The sequence below is a fragment of the Lodderomyces elongisporus genome, chromosome 4 (genome assembly GCF_030384665.1).
Source record: "Lodderomyces elongisporus chromosome 4, complete sequence".
Lineage (NCBI taxonomy): Eukaryota > Fungi > Ascomycota > Pichiomycetes > Serinales > Debaryomycetaceae > Lodderomyces > Lodderomyces elongisporus.
In genome coordinates this window covers 813924-840971 of record NC_083676.1, presented here as the reverse complement: position 1 = coordinate 840971, position 27048 = coordinate 813924, and the positions used below count along the sequence as shown (strand labels likewise).

General features: G+C 38.1%; 5 protein-coding genes and 6 non-coding genes across 11 annotated transcripts; 4 read left to right on the top strand and 7 right to left on the bottom strand. All coding sequences in view use genetic code 12, as the record gives it.

Annotated features, from left to right (window-relative positions):
* Nucleotides 1–683: 683 nt before the first annotated feature.
* Nucleotides 684–3122, top strand: VPS70 (Vacuolar protein sorting-associated protein 70; the record flags this gene model as incomplete). The annotated part of the gene is made up of 1 exon (XM_001526010.2): nt 684–3122. One exon carries the CDS (start codon nt 684–686, stop codon nt 3120–3122), a length of 2439 nt encoding a protein of 812 aa, XP_001526060.2.
* Nucleotides 3123–6060: 2938 nt separating this feature from the next.
* PVL30_003464 (uncharacterized protein) lies at nt 6061–7959 on the bottom strand (the record flags this gene model as incomplete). Its single annotated transcript, XM_001526009.2, has 1 exon — nt 6061–7959. The coding sequence occupies one exon, from the start codon at nt 7957–7959 to the stop codon at nt 6061–6063; it is 1899 nt and encodes a 632-aa protein (XP_001526059.2).
* Nucleotides 7960–8259: 300 nt separating this feature from the next.
* On the bottom strand, nt 8260–9342 carry HEM12 (Uroporphyrinogen decarboxylase in heme biosynthesis; the record flags this gene model as incomplete). The annotated part of the gene is made up of 1 exon (XM_001526008.2): nt 8260–9342. The coding sequence occupies one exon, from the start codon at nt 9340–9342 to the stop codon at nt 8260–8262; it is 1083 nt and encodes a 360-aa protein (XP_001526058.2).
* A 609-nt stretch (nt 9343–9951) lies between these two features.
* PVL30_003462 (uncharacterized protein) lies at nt 9952–12834 on the top strand (the record flags this gene model as incomplete). The annotated part of the gene is made up of 1 exon (XM_001526007.2): nt 9952–12834. One exon carries the CDS (start codon nt 9952–9954, stop codon nt 12832–12834), a length of 2883 nt encoding a protein of 960 aa, XP_001526057.2.
* A 398-nt stretch (nt 12835–13232) lies between these two features.
* On the bottom strand, nt 13233–13305 carry PVL30_003461. Its single transcript has one exon. It is a non-coding gene; the product is annotated as a tRNA-Phe (tRNA).
* Nucleotides 13306–13321: 16 nt separating this feature from the next.
* PVL30_003460 lies at nt 13322–13395 on the bottom strand. Its single transcript has one exon. It is a non-coding gene; the product is annotated as a tRNA-Arg (tRNA).
* An 18-nt stretch (nt 13396–13413) lies between these two features.
* PVL30_003459 lies at nt 13414–13486 on the bottom strand. Its single transcript has one exon. It is a non-coding gene; the product is annotated as a tRNA-Phe (tRNA).
* Nucleotides 13487–13502: 16 nt separating this feature from the next.
* On the bottom strand, nt 13503–13576 carry PVL30_003458. Its single transcript has one exon. It is a non-coding gene; the product is annotated as a tRNA-Arg (tRNA).
* Nucleotides 13577–14804: 1228 nt separating this feature from the next.
* Nucleotides 14805–17621, bottom strand: PHM7 (phosphate metabolism protein 7; the record flags this gene model as incomplete). The annotated part of the gene is made up of 1 exon (XM_001526006.1): nt 14805–17621. One exon carries the CDS (start codon nt 17619–17621, stop codon nt 14805–14807), a length of 2817 nt encoding a protein of 938 aa, XP_001526056.2.
* Nucleotides 17622–20568: 2947 nt separating this feature from the next.
* Nucleotides 20569–20642, top strand: PVL30_003456. Its single transcript has one exon. It is a non-coding gene; the product is annotated as a tRNA-Val (tRNA).
* A 5052-nt stretch (nt 20643–25694) lies between these two features.
* On the top strand, nt 25695–25768 carry PVL30_003455. The gene has a single exon. It is a non-coding gene; the product is annotated as a tRNA-Val (tRNA).
* The last annotated feature ends 1280 nt before the right edge of the window (nt 25769–27048 follow it).

Here is a 27048-nt window from a genome sequence, read left to right as displayed (position 1 = left end):
AGCATTTGAAGCAGTAACAATCAGTTCAGAGATTGTAATCTAGTATTGTGTTTACCCCGTCGCCGATTCGACACTAATTTGCATATACTAGATGTGCGCGCATTTTGACGGGTTGACTGCAAACTACTTGCGAGGCAGAGACGCACGGCAAAGATGACAAATAGTAGTGGAAAAATACGTTTTAACAAGAGCCATAGTATGTAGATTATTCTTTAAGCAAAGAAAAGATAGTAGTGACGCAAATTACTCATATATATTGTGATAGATTTTGGGCATTTGTGCTTCTAGGCTTTTGGAAGGGAGATAAAAGCGAGCGTGGTGCAATGTGGTGCGATGTGATGGAATTGCGGTGGGAAGTGGGTGTGAGTGTTTGTGTGTGGAAGTAAAGACAGGCAGATATGGGACTCGAAGGAAATTGGACGAGATAGTACAGAAAAGACGTGTGCAAAACACCGATACACCGATACAAATATATGCACACACATTTATTTATACAAACACACATATATATATAGAGATATGTATATATATATATAACATCACGTGAAGATAGCCGCAATTGCTTTTCACTTGCATCCACAGTCCCACACGGCACTATTGTTATAAATAGGGGAGTGTCCACAATTGTCGAACCCAAGTGCAAGTTTTTGAATTGTGTTCCCAAGCTAATCAAACCGTACACTATGAAAGCCAAAAAGGAAATGGAGATGGAAAAAGTAAAGGAACAGACCATGGAAATGGAAATGGAAAAGGATACAAAAACGAAGCCTAATAGACACCTCCAACAAGTTAGTCAAGAGAGGATTGCAAATGCTCACGGAGGGCCGTTGAAGTTATTGTTGATTGGAGGGTTGCTATACCTATTCTACAGGTTGTTTGCAATAAGCACACCACCAAGTATTGGTAACTTGGCCCTTGTTGAACCAGCACAGATTGTTCTTGATGCTCTTGAGCTGAACTATGCACGAAACTGGTCTCAAAAGTATACTGCTGAAGCACACTTGGCCGGGACCAACTATCCGCTCGTTGAATGGACAGAGCAAAAATTTCTGGAGTATGGCTTTGATACAACAATTGACTCCTACGAGATTTTGGCAAGCTACCCAAAAGACCATAGCTTGAGCTTGTTGGATAAGCATGAACAAATCGTTTATACAGCTCCATTGAAAGAGGATTCTATTGATGAAGATCCAACAACACATAACAATACAGTGCCAACTTTCTTGGGCTATGCAGCCAATGGAAACGTTACTGCTCAGTATGTTTATGCAAACTATGGAACAAAGAGTGACTTTGAAGCGTTGAAGGAACATAACGTGGATGTGACTGGCAAGATTGTAGTTGTGAGATATGGTAAAATCTTTCGTGGTCTTAAAGTGAAGTTTGCCCAAGATAGAGGTGCAGTTGGTGTCTTGATATACTCTGACCCTGGAGATGACTTTGGTATTACTCCCAAGAATGGCTATAAGCAATATCCCCACGGCCCAGCAAGGCAAGAAAGCTCGGTCCAAAGAGGAAGTGTTCAATTCTTGGGTGGGGAAGGCTCAGCACCTGGTGACCCAACCACTCCTGGATATGCGTCAAAGCCCGGGGTTGAACGCAAGGACCCACACACAAGTATTGGCAAGATACCTGTATTGCCTATTTCATACAGAGAGGTCAAGCCTATTTTACAGAAACTAAACGGCAAGGGTGCAAAAGTCAAAGGATTCGAAGGAGAGCTTGATGGCTTTGAGTATACGACAGGTCCTTCTGAGTACTCTCTCAACTTGTATAGCGACCAAGACTTCAAATATGCCACCATGTGGAATGTATACGGTGAGATTAAAGGTGAGAAAGCCGACGAGGTCATAATATTGGGAAACCATAGAGATGCATGGATAAAAGGCGGCGCAGGAGATCCAAATAGTGGCTCGGCCACATTGCTTGAGGTTGCTCGTGCGTTGGGTACATTGAAGGCAAAGGGACACAAGTTTAAGAGAACAATTGTGCTCCATAGTTATGATGGCGAAGAGTACGGTTTGCTCGGCTCTACCGAGCAAGGAGAGTATTTTGCTAAAAAGTACCAGCGCGAGGTTGTCGCATACTTGAACCTCGATGTTTCTGTGAGTGGCAAAAACTTGGGCTTGGGCTCATCACCAGTGTTGAACAACCTTTTGCTAGATGTCGCTAAAGAGTTGGAATACCCAGAAGGTGGGTCATTGTATGATCATTACGTAAAAGTACACGGAAGCGACGCCATCAAATCCTTGGGAAGCGGATCTGATTATACAGTATACCTTGAGCACTTGGGCATTCCATCCGTGGATTTGGGATTCGGTGGCGGAAAGAAAGATCCCATCTATCATTATCATTCCAACTACGACTCCTTCCACTGGATGGAAAAGTTTGGGGACAAGAACTTTGTGTACCATAATTTGGCAGCAAAGTATTTGGCATTGCTAGCATTAAGATTAAGTGAAAAAGAAGTTATTCAGTTTAGATTAGAGTCGTACGCTTCTAATTTGATCGACTACTTTGAGAAGACGTCGCAACGTGTTCCAGCCGAATGGCTCAACAAGACAACAGCTTTTTCTGATTACCGCGGATCCCACCTCTTGGATGAGGACACATTTATCAGGGACGTTACCCAAAGCCAATACACATGTCCGATGCGTAAAAAACAGCAAATGAGATTAACACATGGCCTCAATTGTTTCGAAGCAAAGAAAACTGCAACTTTAGGACAGAGACTTGACCAAACTTTACACCTTTTGCATGGATTTCAGAAATCAGCTCAAGCGTTTGACGAGAAATCGCTTCATCTCCAAGACCAGGCCGATAATTACTTGAATTTGTCCCTTCCTGGCAAGATTTGGTTGCATCTCAAGATCCGGAAACATAACAGATCATTGAAGTATTTTGAACGAAACTTTTTGCACCACGAAGGGTTGGACACTCGACCATGGTTCAAACACATTTTGTTTGCAAGTGGAAGATTTACAGGCTATGCAGGCCAGGACTTGCCAGGATTGAACGAGGCAATCGAGGATGGTGATCTCGGAAGATTGAGCAAGTGGATTGGAATTCTCGACAGAACAGTGCACAGAGTCTCACATCACTTACACCAAAGAGTGATTTAAGTGTTTGCTCAGTATTGAGTTCAGAAAATTAGTTAGAAGTTTTGTATAAAATTTATAGTGTATTGAAACTTTCTAATACTCTAAACACCAAATCTCCTCATCCAAGACTTTGTTTTCAATATAAATGGAGGTCCGTATACAAACCTACATTATCTTGGCGAAAACAAATAGCAAATATAAAATAAATAAATAAAACACCACAGGAATACATGAATTGCATCTATATTCCACTGTTAAAAATGGAAAATTTACTATAAAGCTCATAAGTAAAGTAATTAATTTGCCATTAAAAACCATCGGAGGACTGTAACATGTAATACCAATGACTCATTCTAGCAAAACGCAACTTAACAGAATCTCTCATAATGATACCAAAACAAAATTAGCCGTGAATGAAAGAATAAAAACTCAAATATTTAAAACGTCGCTAAAACCAAATTCAACCGAAACTTAGAAGTTGAGATAGTGAACGATTCAAAATAATAATTACGAACCCAAACCAGCTGTTCATTCAACAACAATAGACAAAAGTATTTAATCAAAGTTAAAATTTATTAAGCGCAGCTTCTACAAAAACCTGAAATAATACTAATTTAAAAAACATAAAGTGATTACGGACCTATAGGAAGAAATATCAAGAATTTCCAAAATATGATGTTTACAAAAGTTCACATGTTCATTATAAAATTACATCTCAATTCAGAAAGTATACCTTCCATTATAATTTTAACGCAATAAAGATATTCAAAATTTTGCATTCATACAATATTACCATAAAGTTTGAAACTGTTCTAAATATATTTAGTGGAATACAATATGTTATTCCAAATCAAGCTTAGAATGGGAGGCTCAAAAACTGATCCTTCATTTACTTTATTTTACACTAGTAATGCAAACGATTTGAAGTAGCCTTGCCAAAACGTGCGAGACCAAATAAATTTAGCATCTTATTGTCAATAAATCATCGACATGCATATTCTTATCATATTTCAATTACCATTAATGTTAAACAAATTATTGCAAATTGTATATTTCGCATGAACAACATTCTTTTCACTAAAGTACTTAACTCTGCTATGGTTGGAGTAAGGTAACTAACTAAATGGATTGTAAATCATTTGGATATAAACTTGCTTACTGGTATGTCCCACGTTGTACCTAGGCTTTCTTCATTCAGAAGGAGCGGAAGTTATCTTCGATCGCATCGTTCAGCAGTACGCCTTCTCTAATTTAAATAATTCTTTTCATGCATTGAAATCTGAATCAAGGTTTTTACAATGTAGAGACTGATAAAGAACGCCCATTTGAAAAGAATAATATTTGCGAAGGATTTCTACCTTAGTATGGAGTGTAAGAAATTTGTGTGCATATCGTAGTAAAGCTAATGTTTGGATTACATTTCGTGTCAACAACATTATCAAAATCAATGATTAATTTATGATTTATAGGTGCATTTTTTAGCTGTGATTCAGTTTATGTTTCTTCTAAATGAAATCTTAAAAAGCTATCGTTTGTATTAATTATGTATGCTTTACTCATTAGCGAATATTCCATTAGTCCGAAAAGTTAATTCAATTCTTGAAAACTCCAAAACTTTGGAGGCATATAGTTTTTCATTTATTACGAACTGCTCTAAATGGGATCTTGACTTTTTAATTCTTGATTCAGTTTGTTTAAAGCGGCCAAAGATATGTTTTGTAGTTCACAATTTATTGGTGATTTTTATATCACAAAAATGCAAGATATTTATGCTTCACTCTATAGTTTTTTTATTGAAGATAACGTCTAGGTATTTAGTTTTCAAGAAAAATCGGTGATTGAAAATTTTGATTGGTTTACTTGTATGTTATGGGTTTGTACCAGTTGCAAATTTGTTTCGTAGAGAAATAATTGTCATTGAAAATGTAATTATTACTGTATTTTTCGAAATCTTTCATTTATTTCTTTCTGGTAAAATAAGTTGCATGCAGCGAAATAACTATCTAGTATACTTTGTTGCTTGTCTACTGTAGTTAATTTTGAGACGAAAAAATTAGCTATTGTTGTGTCTTGTTGGTTTTTTTGTTTGTGCTTTGAATTCTCAAAGAATCGATTAATAATCAGATTAAAAATTGTTCCTTTTATTTTATTTTTTGAGTTTCGGCAATACATGAAACGTATATGTTAGCGAGATGAATGGTCTCTCTTTGGATTTAGTATGTTAAGTTGTACTTTTAGTTTAATTTTGCTTTATTATGTTTCTTTTTACATGTAGTCAGACCAGTTTTAGTGGATGATAAATGTTGCATCAGTAATGTCGTCAACTAAGATTATTAACCAGTCTTGCATTAAACAGATCAAGTTTCAAATTCCATTTTGTCGATTGTTTTTTATTGACTCAAATTTTGTAATTTGTAAATGAAATCTTAGTATTCTAGGTCATCTGATTATTGATATTTGTGAGGATGTTTTTTTATCTGTATTATTTGATCTTGCCATATATCCATGGGATCTATTTTATGTTGCTTAAGTATAAGTGCTCTTTGAGAGGAATTTTCTTGTTCTAACTTGTAGTTAACTACCATTGGAAAAAAATTGACGACTGGTGGTCTCCTTCTTTTTCTTTTTACACGATCATAGCGAATGTTAAATCGTACTTATAGATTTCAGAAATTCAATGATTGGGAAAATCTATACTCTAGTCTATTACGGAACTATATATTGTAATCTATCATCATATCTATAGATGTTTTAAATAATTAGTCTTGCTAATGGGTCAGATGTTGATTTTATCATTTCTGAAGTAGGACCTCAACAGCCTTTTTTTCTGGCTTTTGAATTTTGAGTTCTTTCACGTTCTTAATGTTAACATGCCCCTTCCTTGAGTTCAGTAACAGGCGACGTTGTTGGGTTGCTTAATTTATTTGGTGATCTTAACGTGTTTGGGGTTCTTTCCACCTCAGGTTTGTCTTTTCAACCTTGCTTCGGCTGCCCTTGCTCGTTGCTCCCTCATCAATCTATTCTTTTGCTCAGCATTCAATCCCAGCATTCTTGAAACAGGTGGAATGGGCGATTTGCTCTGAGGTACTTTAGCTTGTGCCGCTTCATTTTCTTGTGCTTCTTTCTCTTGGAGTTTCTTCATTATATCAAGCTTCTCTTTCTTCATTTCGGCCTCCTTCGTTTCAGCCTCCTTGTCAAACTCCTCCTTTGTTTTTGCTGGAAGAACTTTTGCCTTATTCCAATCCCATGCAGCCTCTCCAAGCTTGCTTCGCGCTATCTGAAAGGCCCTCTTGGCATTGGAACGTGAAACCTCCGCGGGGTATTTACCTGTCTTATTCACCACTAGTGGCGATGCTTTTAAATTAACCAATAATACCTGGACCATGTGCGCCAAATCATTTGCAGATGCAAAGTGGAGTAAACTCGGTGCATTGTTGTCCAGGATACTCAAACTGAAGGAATCGACATCTATGGAATGTTCCTTGATTAGTTTAACAAAAGCGGGAGCCTTTTGTCTTTTCAAGGCACTCAACAATTCTTCGGTCAACGGGTCTTGCTTTTGTGGCGACTTTGATGATTCGGTTCTAGCATTGGAGATACTGGAATTAACTGCTGCAGGTGACAGTGGCCGTGATAGTGATGGTGATGGTGATGGTGATGGTGATAGCGATGTAGCTTTTGCTTTTGTTTCGACTTTTGGGAAATCCAGAACTTTTAAATTGGATAACTCAACCCAAATCCGTTTAATCTCTGAAAGACTAGCCCTCTTTGTCGAAAAGGGCACTTTTTTTACTCTAGGGTCACCAACGGCCAACGGAGCTTCCTCGTAACCCAAGATAACTTTCTTGTTGGTCGGCCCATTTGCTCTAATGTAGATGGAGTCGCACTCTCGTAAATGGTCCCTCCACGTCTCAAGGAGTTCGCGAACCTCCTTTGCCAATGCTTGCTCATTGTACCGTCTGATGCTTGATCCCGCCGAAATGGCTTTTCCTCGCGAGTTATCACTGGCCCCTTGTGAACCACCTTGTTTCCTTCTAGTGGTGTACCTGTGAAACGTCTTTGACTCAAGTACGTTTATCGACTGTATCTTCTGCAGGTATGGTAATTCCTCATTCAATAACTGCCCTTTAACTTTCACAGGCTCATGGGATATTACGGCACCAGCAAAATGACCACCGCCTAACATAAAAATCGCTGATTTACCTGTGCGTGCATCTCCATTATTTTGAAACCTCTTCAAACTTTCAAGAGGCGCTTTGAGCTCGGCTTCTGTGAAAAGTGCTTTGTAAAACATAACAACCTTATCCGTCGGTACTGCCAGTGACAGGAAAAGCACCATTGGGCTTCTTGTGTGCAAGTGTGACCCACTAGAAACTTCCTCTGGTAATATATCTTTGGTGTGGAGCTTCCGTAATAAGCTTTCTACTTTTTTGGCTTTTCTAGAGTGTGACAACTCTGCATCTATAGAGCCACCCTCTTTTAGGTTCCACTCACCTTCTGTCTCGCTGTCGTCATCACCGTCGGTGTCACTACCAATGTGTTCACTACCGGTATCACTACCGGTATCACTGTACTCATCAGAGTCCTCTGAGGCACTTTCTGCCGATTCGGCCTCCAACAACTTGTTAAACTCGTCCTCATTTATGGGCTCAAGGTCATTTTGCGCTCGCTTCAAATTGTATCGATGGAGATCTGACTTGTAGTATTGCTTATCTTTGATTACGTTATTCTGCTTGCCTGACTCCGAAACTTCTGCTTCGGGCGCCTTGACAACCTTGTGTGTTTCAATGTCAAAGTATAGTAACTCTAAAGAGTCAAGAAACTCCTTTGTTAAGCTGTAGATATATGTCTGAACCATTGCTTAATTTCTTGACCAAAAATGAAAAGAAATGAAAAAGAATGTAAAGAATGTAAAGAAATGAAGATGTGCAAAGAAAATAAGAATAAATGACGTAGGTTGGTTTTCCTCAAGCCGCCACTCTTTGAAGTACCGAAAAACTTTCTTTCACATTGGAGAGAGAAAAAAAAAGTGATACAAAATACAAAATACAAAATACAAGATACAAGAAGCGAAGAGCAGAATGGGAAATTGCAAAATAGAAAAAAGCAATCGTATATACATTAGCACATAACTATTTATACCGGGGCTACATCTAGTTTATGCCGTGCCATATTTATGACACAGCTTCAAGAAGCGCTCTATCTTTTCTGGTTTCATAAATGGATGTGTTCCGTGTCCAAAGTTTATAATGTAGTTCTCCTTGCCGAAGCCACTAATCATTTCTTTCACTTTTTGATCAATAACATCATCAGAACCATACATGACACCGGGGTCCAAGTTACCTTGCAAAGTGATGCGTCTGTCGCCAACTACCTTTCTAGCGGCTTTAGGATCATAGAGCCAGTCGAGTGATACTGTGTCGTACCCTGCATTGCACAAATCGTCAAGAGCATACCATGCACCCTTGGCGAAAACAGTCAATGGGATCTTCTCCTTAATTCCCAATTCTGATAATCTCTTTGGTAATCTCGATGCAATTTGTTTCAAATATGGTAAGGAAAACGTGTTGAAATCTGCTGGGCTCAACTCTCCGGCCCATGATTCAAAGACCTGGAGCATTTGGGCACCGGCAACCACCTGCTGAGCCAAAAACTCGATACAAGCATCACATGTTGCTTGCAAGAGTTTGTGTGCGGCTTCGGTGTACTCAAATATCCATTGCTTGGCAAATCTAAACATTTTTGAACCTTGACCCTCTGTCATATACACTAAAAGCGTCCATGGAGCCCCAACAAAACCTAAAAGCGGAACTCTGCCATCCAATTTTTTTCTCGTCAATGTGATGGCTTTGTATGCCCAGTCAAGCTTTACCTTGACGTCTGGGTTCAAGTCAATACGTGCAAGATCATCTGGACTTCTCAATGGCGAGGCAAACACCGGACCTTTACCCTCTACCATGTTTATCTCAAAGCCCATTGCTTGTGGAATCACTAAAATGTCGCTGAAGATGATCGCAGCATCAATCAAACCATCGAAATGGTCAACAGGCTGGATCGTAATAGCTGATGCCGTTTCCGCATCCTGGCATGCTTGGAAAAAATCCTTGTTCCCTTTGACTTCGTGGTACTCTGGCAAATATCGTCCTGCTTGACGCATAATCCATATTGGTACTCTTTCTACTTTCTCTCCTTTAGCTGCTCTGAGAATGAGATCATTCTTCAATGGTGCAAAATCAGACATTGTAAATGAGGGATTGGTGTGTGCTTCAGTTGATGTGGAATGATGGTGTGGGATGTTGAACGAATGTGAAATTTTCACCCCCCAGAAAAAGTGCTTGCGCTGGATAAAGTCTCTTTCCAGTGTAGTTTTCTCTACAAGAAAAAAAAAACAATATATGTATATATGAATATATGTATATATTCCTTGCTTATTATAAATTTGCTTTTTGTGTAACAGATGTACTGGCGAAATGATAGATTGCGACCAACAATCGTGTAATCAAGTGTTTGCAAGGAGGAGAAAAGAAAAAGAAGTAACCGTTTCTCAGCAATAACATCAACAATAACAACGGATACAATTACCATTATAACAGTAATAGTTACAATTACTATAACAGCAAAAGTAACATCTATAAAAACTACAGGCTTTGAGATTAATTTGTTTTCCTTCTTTTCCTTGCCAAAAAAAACACAATTGGCAAAATCGAAAAAAAAAAAAAGAAATAGTAATAAATTAAGGAAATTGGAAAGATTGGAAAGATTGGAAGAACTGAAGAGATAAAGAAAAGAGAGAGAGAAAGAGAGAGAAAGAGAGAGAAAGACCAATTACCACGAAGATTAAACAAGAGAGATGGCTGACAATAATAGCAGCTCAGGCTCGCTGGTAATTGACGAGCAAGACTATGATGTGCATGAGGCTGGGCAACAGGGGCAACAGGGGCAACAAAAGCATCAGCAGCGACAACAAGAGCGGCCAAGTCTAATCACCCGTGTTTTCAGATCTGTGTTTGGTTACCGAAAAACATCTCTTTCATTATTTGTTGTGGCTACGATAGCACTATGTGTGTCACTTTCCTATATCGATAATAGTGTTGATTTTATCAGTTTTCCAACAGTTGAGTCGGAAGTAAATTTGCTCAATGCTGCATGGCTGGATTTGCAGGTGATTGCTAAAGAACAACACCCCTACGGCTCAATTGGTAACGATCGTGTACATGATTTTTTGGAGAGACGGATACAAGAATTGATAACAGGTGCCAACTTCATTACTTGGGACAACGACATCAATGGTAACAACTCATTCATGTTTGAGTCTAGCTCGAATCCAAAAACAGTATCGTACTATGAGAGCAATAACTTGTTGGTGAAAATTGAGGGAAAAAATGCCAAACTCCCGGGTATTTTGTTGAGCTCGCACTTTGATTCGGTGCCGACCAGTTATGGGGTTACTGATGACGGAATGGGTGTAGCCAGTATGTTGGGTATATTGAACTATTTTAGTCAACAAAAAAAGCAACCTGAAAGAACCATTGTGATGAATTTCAACAACAACGAAGAGTTTGGTCTTCTTGGTGCTACAGCATTCACACGCCACCCGTGGTTTAAACTCGTCAAATACTTTTTGAACTTGGAAGGCACAGGTGCCGGCGGTAAAGCCATTTTGTTTCGCGCTACAGACTATGGTATTGCAAAGTATTTTCAAAATGTGAGAACACCGTACGCCTCGTCAATTTTCCAGCAGGGATTTGCCAATGGCCTCGTTCACAGCGAAACAGACTACAAAGTATACAAAGAAGCTGGTATGCGAGGCTTGGATCTTGCATTTTTCAAGCCTAGAGACTATTACCACACTGCGGAGGACAACATAAGAAGAACTAGTGAAAAATCGCTTTGGCATATGTTATCAAACTCTTTGGACTTTATCGATTACTTGTCGAAGGATAAAGAGTTTGGAATGAACCTTGAAGAAAAGCCCAACTTGCTCGAGGAGCCAGCGGTGTTTGCATCGTTTTTGAACTATTTCTTTACCATTTCTACATCCCAACTCTTCAAGATCAATGTAGCACTTTTGACGGTGTTTCCAATCTTGAATGGTCTCTTGCTTTTGTACACTATCAGGTCAAGAAAGTGGCAAGTTTCGTTTTCGAGCGCTATATCTATCCCTGTGGCATTGCTAGTTACCATGTTTATCGTTGTGTACTTGGTTGTGGAGAGCTATAAAAGCTTTAACCAGTATTTGCCTTCATCGAGGCCCTTACTATTGGTTGCCACTATAACGTCGATCCTGTTGTTAGTGTTTAGTATCATTTTGGTTGCATTCAGCTTTTTTTCCATCATTGCAGAGGAAAACTTGAGGCTATTGGCGATAGTGGAGTTGTCATTTGCATACTGGGTCGGGTTAGCGTTTACAACACATGGTCTTTCTGGTGCTGAAAGTGCTCGCCATTCGGGTGAGTTTGCAGTCAGCATATTGTTTACCTTGGAAGCTGTGGCTTCTTTCTTGGGCTTGATTGGCTGGAGTCTTTGTCGAAACCGTTCTCATTTGCAAGTGGCGGAAGGTGAGTCGGTGCCTCTTTTGAATGGAATCGACGCTAGATATTCAAGTGATAATGACCATGATCATGAGCACCGACACGGCCATGAAGATAACGAGCATGGTGAAGCGCATGTGCAGCAGCAGAGCCAGTCTCGGCACAAGAAACAATGCAAAGAAACAGTTCATTCATTTGGCTATGACTGGTCTTTGCAGTACTTAATCACGGTACCTCTATCTATTTTCATCATCTATAATAGTGGCTGGCTCGTACTAGAGGGTGTCAACAAGACTCTTCAAGAGTCTGCGAAAGCAGAAACATTTGTTTACAACTTGTTATGGATTGTGTCTGTGTCTCTAGTGCTTCCGCTTATTCCGTTTGCAGGAAAGTTGAATAGGTATATGGTGTTTGTGTTGATTGCGATTGGAGTTTTGGGAACACTTTTAGTGCACGTTGTGCAGCCATTTAACGAAGCAAATCCACTTAAGCTAAGGTTCTTGCAACGAATTGATGGTAAAAACAATGCATCATCTGTGCACGTATATGCAAGAAAAGGTTTGGCAACCGAAGTGCTTGAACAGTTACCATCTGTGCGTCAATCGAATGAAACAATACATTGTAGTCAATTAGCAGATGGAATGGAGGACTGCAGTTTTGTGAGTGCGCTTGCTCCGCAAATCTTGCCTGGATATGAGCTTGGAAACTATATTGAGGTTACGAATAATGGTTCGGCACCCTCGCAGCTTTTTGGCGTTAACTATAATCAAATCAAAATAGTGGCACTAAAGAGCCAATCGTGTTCTCTACACTTTGGGGACAGCAAGGTCAAGGCGGTAGTTGTGGGGTCGAGTTTGGAGTCTGCACCAGCATTTAAACATCTTCCAAGTGGATATTCATTCAACAAGGATCATTTTTACAAGGACACATCGGGCATATGGAACTTGACTCTTAATAAACTCGACTCGCACTCAAGCTTTGACATCTCGCTTTACTGGTTACCGGGGATAGATGATGAAGCGAATACATTGCAATTCGATGTTGAATGTTTTTGGGCAGACTTGTCACCAGTTGCGCTTAACAATACTGTGTTTGAAGCTATTCCTGCATTCAACGAGGTTCAACAATACTCGCCTATTAGCGTCTCTTGGGCCAACAGAGAGAAAGGCTTAGTAGCATATACGAAACAAGTACATGTGTAGAGAAAAGTGAAGTGACTACAACTAATCAACAAATAAATAAATAAATAAATAAATAAATAAATAAATGAAAAGTGAAACTAAAAATGAAACTAGAACAAAAAAAGAAAGGGTGTTAAAACTCAACTATGAATCTAGATAAAAATACTGGTTCTTAGAAGCTTTAGTTCCATCTCTCTTTCTCAAAAAAAAAAGTAAAATAAAGCTCTAACCAAATATTTTCCAAGGTTAATGATCTTTATGGAGTTAAAGATGAGCAAAGAAGATAAACATGCAAATGATCAAAGAGAATTAAAAAAAAATACAAAAAAGTTAGAATTAGAATTAGAATTAAAAGTCGAGGTAGAAATAAAAATAGAAATGAAAAGTAGAAATAGAAATATTAACAAAAAAAAATAAAATGCGGCTTCTGTGGCTCGAACACAGTACCTCCAGATCTTCAGTCTGACGCTCTCCCAGGTGAGCTAAAGCCGCAAAATAATAAAAGATAAACCCATGCCGGGACTCGAACCCGGAATCCTTTGATTAGAAGTCAAAAGCGATAACCAATTTCGCCACACAGGCTTAAATGTGTGAAACAAGTGCGGCTTCTGTGGCTCGAACACAGTACCTCCAGATCTTCAGTCTGACGCTCTCCCAGGTGAGCTAAAGCCGCAATTGGTAAGTAAGAAAACCCACGCCGGGACTCGAACCCGGAATCCTTTGATTAGAAGTCAAAAGCGATAACCAATTTCGCCACGCAGGCTTACTTGTTGGGTCTGACAACCCCCATTTTTAAACAGCTCCGTCTGTCTAGAGTCTTTCCTCCTTTCCGCCACGCCCGCCCCCTCCCCCATCAGCGCCTAACGTCTCGATTCTCGGAACCTCGGCCCCATAATCCCTTCGCAACTGAAAAACAGCGCAACTGCTGCGAAAATTTAATTAAGCCATGTGTGTGTTTAAATAAACTTACTTGGTACGCTTGGGTAACGCAATCAACCTTATGGTCTTTTCCTTACTGTGATGTCGATGAAATGAACTCTTGTCTCCCATCTTATTTCCTCGTTGTACTTTTTCCTTTTTCCCTTTTCTTTTTTTTTTTTCCTTTTTTTTTCCTTTTTAATTTCTCTCGCTCACCATTCTTTTGCGCAGCTAAGGAAATTAGTCCTGAGGATGTTCTGTATCTTTATTTAACGTCAGCACTTACCACGCACTTTTGAACATGGGTAAATTATAAATGTATCATCAAATAATGATGAAGCAAGTGTTTTCACTGTTTGAGCACGAGCACTGTAAATGTATATTCATGTACAAAGTGTAGAGTAGTTTGGCTATATATGGAGACGGCGAGTTTGACGAGTTGAAAAGCACACCAAAAGTCATATGCAAAATTGATGCGAAATTGATGCAAAATTTTTACTTACAAAGTGGCACACTTGGGTGTAAATTACGAACTTATAACTTACATATCTTGCAAGTCAACCATGAACATATACAATGTATCCTTCTGTTATTTAACTCTTTGCTTCTACTCCTCAACTCATCTACTTACTTGTCGTTGTCAAAATTTCATTCATACCTTGCTCTACATAATTTCTGAAAGCATGAAAATTACGAAAACAAAACAAAAAAGTTCATTACAAAATCAAAACACTTTAAATTATTAACTATATATTTTACTTCTTCTAACCTCATTTTTTTTGTGTGTGTGCGACACAGCCCACATACCATTCCATCCATCATGTGCTGGTAGATCTAAAAGGAACAAGCTACAGAATCACGGAACAACTATAAAAAAGTTGACTAGTATTAAGAAAATTATTATTAAATTACAAGCAACTAACAAAATTTCAATTTTATAATTGAAGATAAATAAACGCTATTACAGAAATGACAAATGGAGTCAAGTACAAGTCCTTCATATCAGCTTTTTAGACGTTGACATGAAAACGGAAAATGAAAATGACGATGAAAATGGAAATGGAAATGATATCCTAAACTCTAATGGCCTCTTCGTAAGTTGGTGGTGGACCACTAAACACGATTTGGCTCTTATCGTTAAAAGTGGCATTATCGTCAGAAACATCGACACCTTCTTTCAAGGCCTTGTTCTTCTCAATCTCCGAGAGACCCATTGGATCTCTGGCAATCCAAATGTGTGGCGCCTCAGCGGACACGTTAGGATCGTCGTATGCGTGTCTCACAAACTCAGGATTATACTCAACATAGTTAAAGTAAGTGTTTGGCATGATGTTTCTAATCATGTCAAAAGTTTGTGTCTTTGGCTTGAAGAAGATCTTCAACCAGGAAACACCTTTACCTGGAGCACCAGCAGCGCCGGAAACAGCATTCTTCTTAGAAAACCCTCCTTTTTCTTCATCATTGGAGTTGGGTTCTTGGAACGGACCACCAGTAACCGAGGATGCTCTGCCAGTGTCGACATTGGTCGAAGCCTTTTCGCTATCAAATTTGCCCACCTTGGTTTCACCCATAGTGGAGTAATCGGCATCTCCAACTGTCAAATTGTCTCTTTGAGCAGAGGCTGGAGCTCCGGCTGCTGGATTTCTATCTGCCACAACTTGATCCAAACCACCATCACCAGGAGTCAAACCCAATTGATTGCCTCCTTCCCAGTAGTTTTGACCTTCGCTTCTAATTTCCTTGTAGCCTTGATCGTACATAGGGTAAGCATAAGTTGTGTCACCTGCAGCGTATTTGATCGCAGAAATTGGCACAGCATCAATGTTGGCCAAGAATCTTCTCTTCATCCACCACCTAGCGGCAATGGTAACAATAATAATCACGGCTTCCAAAGCAACACAAGCCCAGTTTTTGGTAAACACAAACAATGCGGTAATCCACAATTGGGCCAAAAACAATCCTGTAAACAAATGGAACAAAGACTTGACGTAATTCTTACCTCTAGCCTCGGTGGTAACTGGTCTCATGACGTAGACCAATGTGTAAATATAAGCAAAGTAGAATGCAGCAAAGGCAATTGCAGTAAAACCCAAGATAAGTGGAGCAATGACAGAGTATGCAAGAGCAATAACGGTCAACAATGAGAAGCCTGGATACAAAGTGGCAAATCCTGGTTGGCCAATAGTGTTCCATCTGTTCCATTTGGCTCTTGGGGTGCTATCCAAGATTCTACCCAAGATGTGGGACAAAATCAAGGCAACTATTTGGAGCAATGTTCCGGAACTTATAGTTAATCCTTGAAGACACAAATACGAATAGTAGAAATTGACCGAAGGTGGGAATCTTTGAGACAACTGCTGCATAGCCAGACCAGGGTCCTTAACAATCTCCTGCGCAACGGAAGCAGCCGAAGAACCCAATGCGATTGCGAGAAACACATTAACAACTTGGAATGCAAAGTACCAAGTTTGACAATACTCATCAACCTGTTGAACCGAGAGTCTGCCCGAAATTCTTCCCATCCACTTAATAACAGGAGGGATCAACAGCATCAACACGGCCAATGCAACAACTGGAAGCAAACCTGTAATCACACCCATGATAACCTTTGGCATATTGTTGATAAACTTTAAAAATGGCACCTTTTCGGTTAAAAAGTTAATGTTGGAAATGGCACCAACAACGGCAACAGGAATACACCAAAAGATAATCAACAATGTCAAAAAGGTGTTGGCAAGAACCTTTTTGATTCTCCTCTTCATTGGTGTCAATTGCAAGTTCTTCCAAATAATGTCATCAGGTGCAACATTGATGAGTCTCTTAACGCCTTTAAAGTCCTTGTTGTATGGAATGGCTTGGTATGCCTTTTGCAATTCCAATTGGGTGGGGAACTCAATGAAAACAGCTGGGAGTTGTTCTTGTGCTTGGAATTCAGCTTGTTGCTTGGCCACTGATTTGTTCAACTCGCCCAACCTCTCGGCACCATAGTTCAAGGTATCGACTTTCTTACCAATGAGAAACTTCAACTTGTGGGTTGGTCTTTTTTTGCCATCTTTCAAGTATTTGTTCAAGTCGTCAACTGGCTCTGGTGCTGGTTTGTTCTTTTTCAAGCACTTGTTTCTCAACTTGACCGACTTGGTCAAAACTTTGTTCAAAGCACCTTCATACTTGTTTGCCAATTTGGTTCTCTCTTCAATCTCCTTACCCAACTTCTTGTACTCGCGTGCATACCAAATGTTGGTGGCGGTTGGAAAGTATTCTCTCAAAGTCGAGTCTGTGAGTTTTGTGGTGGAGATCTCAGTAAGAAGCATAGTTCTTGAGCTCAACAATGAGTCGTACAATGGGGTGGTTTGCAACACATGTCTAAAAGTGGTGTAGTAAACCAACTCACGGTAAATCAAAAAGATCACCAAGCCAAACAATATCCAGGATAAGAAAACGTGGGCAAAAGTTCTCCATTTGTTACGGACATTTGCAATGGTCAAAATGTCAAAGCCTGCAACAGTTGAGCCTGGTTGGTTGTTGTTACCGTTGGTTGCATTGACTGGGAACAAGATTGGCCATGTGACAATTGCTCCCAACAAGCAGATGACGCCAAATTCAAACAAAAACCTCAAGAAAAAGTAACCGTCTGCACCAGCATACTGGATGATAAATGTTTCTGGCTTCTTGAGCAATGAGGTCAACCAGCTAAAAGCACCGGTTGCAGGTGGAGGGGTCTGCAAGTCATTGGGCAAGGACTTGACGATTGATCTTGGCTCATAAACTCGTTTCTGGCGGTTTCTAATGATGAGAAAGATAATGACATAAACGGCTGCAATCACCAATGTAGGCACAAGCGTCGAGACGAATTGGGAGGCTGAACTGTTTGTTGATGCTTGTTCTGCCATTTTGAAGTAGGAAATGTGTGTTCTCTTTCTTTCTTTTTAGTTTTTTTTTTTGAAGTTATTTTAATTCTCTAAACAAATATAGTAAAGAAATAAATAAAAAAACAAGAAATAAAAGAAAAGTTCAAAACAAAACAAAACAAAATAAATTAAAATAAAATAAAATTATTCGATGTGATATGATATGATATGATATAATACGGTTGAAAAGACACTAATCTGTGATGAGTTTGATAAATCTCTGTTGATCTTGTAGTTTAACAAATTTATAATAAATAAAATAAAAGTTCAATTAAGCTTGGTTGAGTATGGCTTTGTAGAAATCTGTCTTTTTTTTTTCTAGGTGGTGTATAAGTTTGATTTTTGATAGCCTTTATAGTTGTATAAAGCCCAAGGTGTAAAGGAACAAAAGTGGTTTGAAAAAGATTTGGTTTTTTTTAATCTATCCTTCTTCTTCTTCTTCTTCGTTTTCTTCTTCCTCGACTTCTTTTTTCTTTTATTGCGAATGGAGTTGAACTTAGTTGGATCTTATATAATGACAAGTTGCAAAGGTGAAGGAGCAAGAGCAATTGAGTTTATTTATATTTGTATATAGATGTGAAGAGATGCTAGTTGTTCCTGAGGAGGAAACAAACAAACAATGTGTGTGCTTGTGCTTGTGTATATTATGGAGTGGCTTTAGAAGGTGACGTTTGGACTATGAACTTTGTTCTTTTGTTTACAGATCCTGCATATAGAAATACACTATAATTATTGCACAAAACTGCAACCTGAAATTTCACAATCTCTGTCACTTTGTCTTTGTGCCACTTTTGTAAATTTTCACAAAATGATGACCCAGCCCCCTCCTCCCTCCTCATCCCCTAGCAACTATTAGGGAAACTACAACTAGAGTATCAGTACCAATAGTACCAATGAGTGTTTGAGTCCTAAAGTTCATCTGTCGTGTCAGCCTCATTAACAAGTTCCACAAATCAACAATTCTTTTCTTTCTTTCTTTCTTTCTTGCTTTCTTTGCATCTTTTCACATGTGCTCAAATGATTATACCCAATACAAAAGTGCTATTGTCTTTTTTTTGTTAGAGGTTTAAGAGGGTTTTGAAAGGAAAAGTCACAAGCATGAGATTAAGTAGAGCGCATCCCTTTACTACATGAAATGCAGTGTATACGTTGTAAGCAAGTGAATATTTTTTATTTTATGTTTGAGTGAAATTTACGTATAGGTATCAGGCTCTTCTTTCCTATAATCCGAGGAAACTAAAAGAGAAGAGAGGAAATGTAATCTAAAGTGATTTATATATATATATATATGAAAGAGAGAGTGTGTGTGTGTGTGTGTCTAAGTGTATGTGTGTAGGTGTATGTGTGGGTAGAAAACACGAGCAGTGAATAGTGAAGATAGAATATACTATAAACATGAGGTAATGGTACTTACATTGAAAGCAACTTTGAAGAACCAAAAAATAAAAATGAAAAATGAAATAGAAAACCATTGGCAATTTCAGTTCCAGTTCCTGACGCACAAACGGTTTTCTTTTTTATCTCTTCCTTGTGTGATTGAGTGTGTAAGTAAATGAATGATGGAAATAGCAGTCTCTTCACGATTGTTATAACGGCTATTGTTCCTCTTCGTCTCCAATAAAAGATTGCTTTCTGCTTTCTACAATAAATTAAAAAAAAAAAACAAGAAAAAATTAAAACAAGAAAGAGACAGAGACAGAGAAAGCCAAAACAAATTTCAGTTTAAGTCACTGCTTCAAAGCAACTTTGTGGAAAAGCAGCGCAACAATAAAAATCCAGGAAATAAAAAAGTGAGTAACCATCAAGGCTTGTTTCCAACCTAGTCAAATAAAAGATTAACAAAAAAGAACAACTGAAAGAAAAGAAAAGAAAAGAAAAGAAAAGAAAAGAAAAGAAAAGAAAAGAAAAGAAAAGAAAAGAAAAGAGAAAGCGAGCTTCAATTGCTCTAATGAAATTATGTATATATATATATATATATATATATATATATATATATTGTATATTGTATATCATTCAATAGTACAACAAGCTTATTGTATCTTTTCGATGCTTTGATTGGTTTAGAAAGAGAAGAACTAAAACAACACAATAAAAAAAAATAGAGAGAGAAAGAGAAAGAGAGAGAAAAAAAAAAAAAAGAAAGTTGTAGTACAGTCACGTTAATGTTGGGCTTCTTAATCTGTTTTGCTTCTTAGATTTCGTGTTTAATTTTCTTTTATTTCATTCTTTCTGTATTTTCTCAAATGAAGAAGAATACGTACTATTCTTCAGATTGTTTCATTTCTTGATTCTTTTGCTTTGCGTCTCTTTCCAGGTCTGGTGACTTGAGTACGGCTGTGACGATTGACTGCTCCTACTGCCAGGATCTTATAGTTTCTTTTTTTTTTTCATTTTTCTTTTTTCTAACAAAAAAAATAAATAAAGTGAAACAAAAAGCAAGACCAAGACCAAGACCAAGACGAGGACGAGGACGAGATATTTTATCTCTCTTTTTATTGGATAAACATGCATCTTGATTCCCTCATATAACAATTATTTCACAAGTCTTTAGAGAGTTTGAGTTTAGATTTAAGTTCAAAGAAGGAGAAACAAGCTAGGTATTCTGCAGATATTCTGCAGATATTGTGTAGATGAGGGAATGTTTATATGAACATGGAAGTGACATGTTGATGAAATGCACAAACCTCCGCAATAGCTCAAAAACAGTTTCTTTGTTCTTTCTTTTTTTTTTGTTGTTTCAATTACATTTGCTTTACTCTGTAAACCTATAGTCGTAGTACACTCAATCACTACGGTCTACTAATTCTGAAAAAAGAAAAAAGAAATTTAAAGAAAAATATGTCAAAATTAGCTATATATATTTATGTATATCACATGACTTGAAATGATTTTTAGGGGATTTTAGAGGTGTTTACTTTCACATCCAAAAGGTCGCGTGGTCTAGTTGGTTATGGCATATGCTTAACACGCATAACGTCCCCAGTTCGATCCTGGGCGTGATCATTTTTTTGGCTTTCAACTATTGTTGTGACACAAGATACGTATGGATTCTCGGTACCTTTACTTTTCCTGTCTTGTCTTTATCATTTCTTTTTTTTTTTTCTTGCTTGTTCTCCTCCCTTTTGCATCTCTTTTGTAGTGAATAAAGGTTCTTTATAACCCAAGTCTTTATAGTTATTATACTTACTGTAACTAACGAATAATACCTTCCTTTTCAATTAACGTAAAAACACAAATATGTATGCCAATCCTAGACCAACTTAGTAAAAAAAAAAAAGAAAGAAAGAAAAAGAAAAAGAAAGATATATTAGTTCTGGTAATGAGAGTAATAGGATCACATGTTGTCTTTTGTCATTAGTCTTTTGTCGTTAGTCTTTTGTCGTTAGTCTTTTGTCGTTAGTCTTTTGTCATTAGTCTTTTGTCGTCTGGTTTTGCTCTTTTTGTCACTACCAACCACAAACAATGATTTGCTATAAAGATATATCTGATCAAAGTAGTAGGTTTTACAGACTGTTTTATAATATCCTCCTTTCTTGCGGTATTTCTCTATGACAGATCTGGGATCCTTGGAACTTGCGACAAGGATCTGTGTGTATGTGGTTAAGTTCTTGTATTCGCATATAACGCACTGCACGTTATATGGAACTACTCTATAGTAGACTTCTACTATGTGTCGGTGTCTGACTCTTAAAACAAGTTAATTTCTAAATAAACTATAAACCGAAATTCGAGTGAGCAAAGTCCTTCTTTTATATTCGAACTTTTCTCATCTTCGTACTATGAACTGTTATGTCCTAAACATAACTAACATACAACATAATTACTATGTTGAAATTAGACAACAACAATTGAGGCTATGCTCAATTGAACGAGGACAATGGAGGCTATGCTCAATTGAACGACAACAATAGAGGCTATGCTCTATTGAAAACAATAAGTTCTATTCTAACGTATTCTCTGAATCCGATATAGAACATCACCCCCTTGTTAAATCAAACCTCCTCTTCAAGACTATCTTCAGGGTAACCAACTGTAATTAACAAGCAACAAATGTGTTAACATCCTAAGCGACTTCCAATCCCCTGACTTTGGGACGACAAGTAGAACCATGTCTTGGTCTACAACCATTCACTTAGTATCAAACTCAACATACCTGAGTAAGAACCAAACTCCTATTTCCATAAATGGAAATCTTCCATATATCCCATGATCTACCACTAACTTAATGCTAGTCTTCTTCACTTAGAACCCTTTCATGAACACAATTGTAATTCTCCATTATATTCCTGGACGTCAATAATCCTCTCCTGAAAGCATAATCCCATTATCAACTATACGAACGGACAGGATTTCTTCCCCCGCTCCAATAAAGTTGTACCAACTTTCCGTTTTAAACCATTGGACTTAATGACTTCATGTCCTTAATCCGCATCACCAATGATGCCCAAGGCAAATTCTCACACTAAAGAATTTCCACCTTTTCACCAACCGTCTGGCTTAGTGCATTCTATTATCGACAAACTAAGCGAACTTGTGTTCCTATGAAATACATATGGCTATCATCCAACACGTACCTTATAGTACTGTCTATAACCCAAGTATCTTCAAAACTCACAAACAAATCCAATTCCACAAGCAGCATTCCACTTGACTAACCATGAGCACACTAGTATAAAAACCCAACTAGCGTAGCACCCAAACACTTTATCTCTGTCATGTTCATACCTCTTGATAGCACTCCTTGAGCTCTGGAGGATTGCGTGTCCCCTCTCTATCAGTATCGAACCTATAACATAAAGCAAACCTAAGTCAAGCATCCGATTGACAAACAAACGTTGAACCTTAACTATGATGTCTTTCGCAGCTTTCTATAAGCAACTGTGACTACTACCTTTTGACAATCAGTCCGTAGTACCTTTCCTGATCATTCGTTAACCACGATTCAAACGTCAACCAATTGCAACACCTTGCTAAGCAACATGTTCAATTATCCATTCCTAGTGAAACCAATATTCATATCAGCTGTCTTTGTAGCCGATCTATTCACAAAGAATAATACTTCATCAGTAGATTTGAATGATCTGCTGACTCTTGCTCAAGTAACCAACATCTTGCATTACCTACCAGCTGTAACTAACTAAAATCCTTTTGTTACAATTGTCTATCCGGACAATTCCTTGTTAGCAATATTTACCGAGCATAACGTCATCTCCAATGACTAATAATTCATGTTAACTATGTGTTCATCCAAACACAATACCAAACACAACATCAACTGCCTAATCCTGCAGTCTAGTCCTGATAGTGAAACAACACTTGTTTCCTATCCTTAGTTCCTTCTTCTTGAACTACTCTTTCGCTACCAACATGACAAGCTATTTCTTTCCTTGGAGCTCCCGTTAGACTTATCTAACTGCTGACTTAGCTCCCATAGCTTACATGCCTCCGGTAGAAATTTTCTCCTAACCTGGCTCACATAGCTTACATGCCGCCGGTAGAAATTCTCTTTTAACCTCACCAACAATACTAATGATCCGTGATCCGTATCCTCGACTTATAAATGTCTCACCATAACCAATCCTTAAACATTTCTCACTTCTGAAAATTCCCAATCGCACTTCGGAGATTCAGGTACCATTTAAACTAACTTCATGACATAAAGATGTCATCTTCGACACTCCCAACTCACACTTGAACTCTTGAAAGTAAACTGTAATTCTTCTGAAAACTTCAAGACAACAACAGCAATGACTTCCTGTGTTCCTCTGTACAACTAGAGTAAACCAACAATATCGTCGATAAAGCAACACAACCCGAACTCTTCTGTATTAACCGAGAAACCGTTTCCTGCAACATGGCCAAAGCTTTAATAAAACCAATCGGCAACACGTTATAAGCATACTTCTTGCCAAATACTGTAACAGCTGTCACATGACTACTTCCCTTATCCAATCTGTTCTGATGGAGACTCTGCGTCATATCCAACGTGGAGTAGTGGCGATATCCTGATACCTTTTCGATCAACTGTTCAATCACTGTTAAACTAAGCAACCAATGATCCGCACACATTCAGCATGAACCAACTTTCTTACGGACTTGGTTCCTCCCTCACTCATTAAACTAGTATTGTCTATACCTTGAGGTTAATCCCGACTGAATTCCCGAGAGTATCTTCTCTTAATCCATTCGTCTTTCGTGGACATTCCGATCTCCTTCAACTTTTGAAGTGACACTGTCCGTTTCTATACTTGATAATGTTTTTGGGAAATCACAAACATATTCTTCCTTCCCCTCTTAAAACATTCTCATCAAGTTTCTCCTTCGTATCCTAAGTGAACATACCAACTTTACCTTATACAGTTCAACTCACTGCATCCCTGTAAAGTCCATGCAATTTACCAACATTTCGGATCCAATTGTATGCATACTCTAGCATCACAAGTCCATGTTCCTGGAATCTCTAATTCCTCATGTTCATTAACGAAGTTCCGCCCCTTCACAGGTTATTGTGAGTTTCGAGGGCTATTGCTTATCAAGGGTCTCCAACCCGGCCTAATGATAGCAATGTTCTGGTAACACATCTAGTGTTACATGTCCGCTTGCAATTTATCCTGCATGACACCTTTTGTCACACCCGCAAGCCATATCTCGGGAGACTATCCATCATCCCATCACTAAAAAAAATAATTCTATTTTAGAATTATACCAAACCAAACCCTCGCCCGAACCAGTATAGAACAACGTTAGGCAACCTTTGCCGTTCTTACCGCAAGCAACGTCATCTCAACTGGAACCTAGAACTTCTTGTTCTCTACTCGGAGATTCGATATCACATCAAATCTCGATTTCCTTGGCGATTTCAAAGAGCATAAGCTCTTTAGACCCTACTACCTTGTTCAGGCCATTTTCTGTTTCTTGAAGTACTCTGACTTCATCTTTCTGTGTAGCACTCCAACCTAAACCTTTAAGTTAGAATGGCCACCAAACTTGTACCAAATGCAACGACCACGTCACATAAACAAGTATCCTGAGGGAGACTATCGATCTTCCCTTCCACAAACTTGGCGAGCACCAAATCTGCAACCGAACCGGAATCAAGCAATGCCATGCATTCCTTACCTTAAACAGCAGTCAGCATCATCACAACCGGAACATAAAACTTTATATTTTCAATGGGAGATAGAGCTATGATCTTATCCAGACCAAATACCTCTCTCACGAAAATTCAAAGAGCTCTCGCTCTTTGGACTCATGCGAGCCACTTTCCAAATCCTAAGATTCACTGACATCTGTCAGTTGTACAGCTTCATCTAACTCATCCGAGTTAAAGTCAGCCTTCGAACCCGGTACACATTGTACGAGTTCATTCCTGCACCGTCACGCACCACCAAATCATCTGTCACTTCGTGATAAACATTACCACCATAACCTTTAATACTATTTAGCAACTATAAGGTCAAACCAAATCATGCGGTTCTTCAACTTTCCCTTCATGCAACGTGTGTGCTGCATTTGGGTTTCTTGGGCTCATTAACATTCAAGAAAAATATCATAATTTTATGCGACGCTACCAGATGTTTTATAATATCCTCCTTTCTTGCGGTATTTCTCTATGACAGATCTGGGATCCTTGGAACTTGCGACAAGGATCTGTGTGTATGTGGTTAAGTTCTTGTATTCGCATATAACGCACTGCACGTTATATGGAACTACTCTATAGTAGACTTCTACTATGTGTCGGTGTCTGACTCTTAAAACAAGTTAATTTCTAAATAAACTATAAACCGAAATTCGAGTGAGCAAAGTCCTTCTTTTATATTCGAACTTTTCTCATCTTCGTACTATGAACTGTTATGTCCTAAACATAACTAACATACAACATAATTACTATGTTGAAATTAGACAACAACAATTGAGGCTATGCTCAATTGAACGAGGACAATGGAGGCTATGCTCAATTGAACGACAACAATAGAGGCTATGCTCTATTGAAAACAATAAGTTCTATTCTAACGTATTCTCTGAATCCGATATAGAACACAGACATCAAAAACAGGTCGCGTGGTCTAGTTGGTTATGGCATATGCTTAACACGCATAACGTCCCCAGTTCGATCCTGGGCGTGATCAGTTTATTTTTTTTCACTTTTACTAATTCACTTTTTTTTGTTTTCCTTTTATTTATTTTTATTTTTTATTTTTTATTTCTTTGTTTTTAGAACCAAATGTTTTTTTTTTTTCCTTTTCTCTTTTCTAATATATGTATGTACAAGTGATATTTCTTTTTTTGGTACATTTCTGAACCAAATTCAAAAAAAAATAGGTTTAAAACTTTTAATTTTCGGTATATTCCGAACCAATCAAATTCCAAGTATTTGTCATGTCTCCTGCTACGTTTTTTTTCCCCCTTTATCTTTTTCTATTTACACAGCACCATCGTAAAAAAAATCGGAATCTTCTACTTTAGCTGTTAAGGTTCTTGTTTTCCTAAGTTTAGCAAGGGTTTGGAAAAGTGAAGAAAATTTTTAAAAAATGAAAGGGAAATAGATGAAAAAAGGACAGGGAAAGCAAGCAAGCAAGCAAGACAAAAATAAAAAAAAAAAGAAAGAAAAGGAGACGTGCTTTAACGAGTGGGTTGATAGAAACCAAGAGATACTAGATAGAGAAGAAAGAACGAAAGAATAGAATAAATTAAGTGGAAAAGGAAGGAGAAAAAAAAAATCAATAAAGTGTAAGTGCGATGAGAGGGTATAGATATGTGAGTGTGTGTGTGTGAGTGTGTAGAATTGGGATTTAGGGTTGGTTTTGGCTGATAAGCAAGGTCATTCCGAATTTGTTTTCTTTCTTTTTTTTTTTTCCCCCCTACTTTTGTTTTATTTCTATCGTTAACTAAATTAAAGGTTGGATATAACTCCGTTGTAAGATTCTGGTTGACAAATGCGCAACCCTTGAGCATAATAGACCATTTGATTTTTATCAAACTCTGCTACAGCTTCGAACTGCTAGATCTACCACTAGATCTACCACTAGAGCTACCACTAGAGCTACCACCAGAGCTACTGTCATTACCATTTATGACGTCTTGACGACTAAAACTGAAGATCTCATGTCTTTTATTTTCTGTCTCTCTATTTGATTAGCACGATCATCGGATTAAATCCTGGACTGTGGAGTTGTTCTTTTCTTCCTTTTTTCTTTTTTCTTTTTTCTTTTCAATTTTTTTTTATTTATTTATTTTGTTTGTGTTTTGAGAATTTAAAAGGTAGGGTATCTATTTTATTTCTATTTTTAATTTTTAATTTTTCCTTTCTTTGTTTCCTAAGGAGAGTGGTATTGAGCAAGAGATGGTGGTGGTGGTGGTAGTGAGAAAGCGGCGTAAAGGAAAATGAGGGGTGAAGTTGACAGTATGA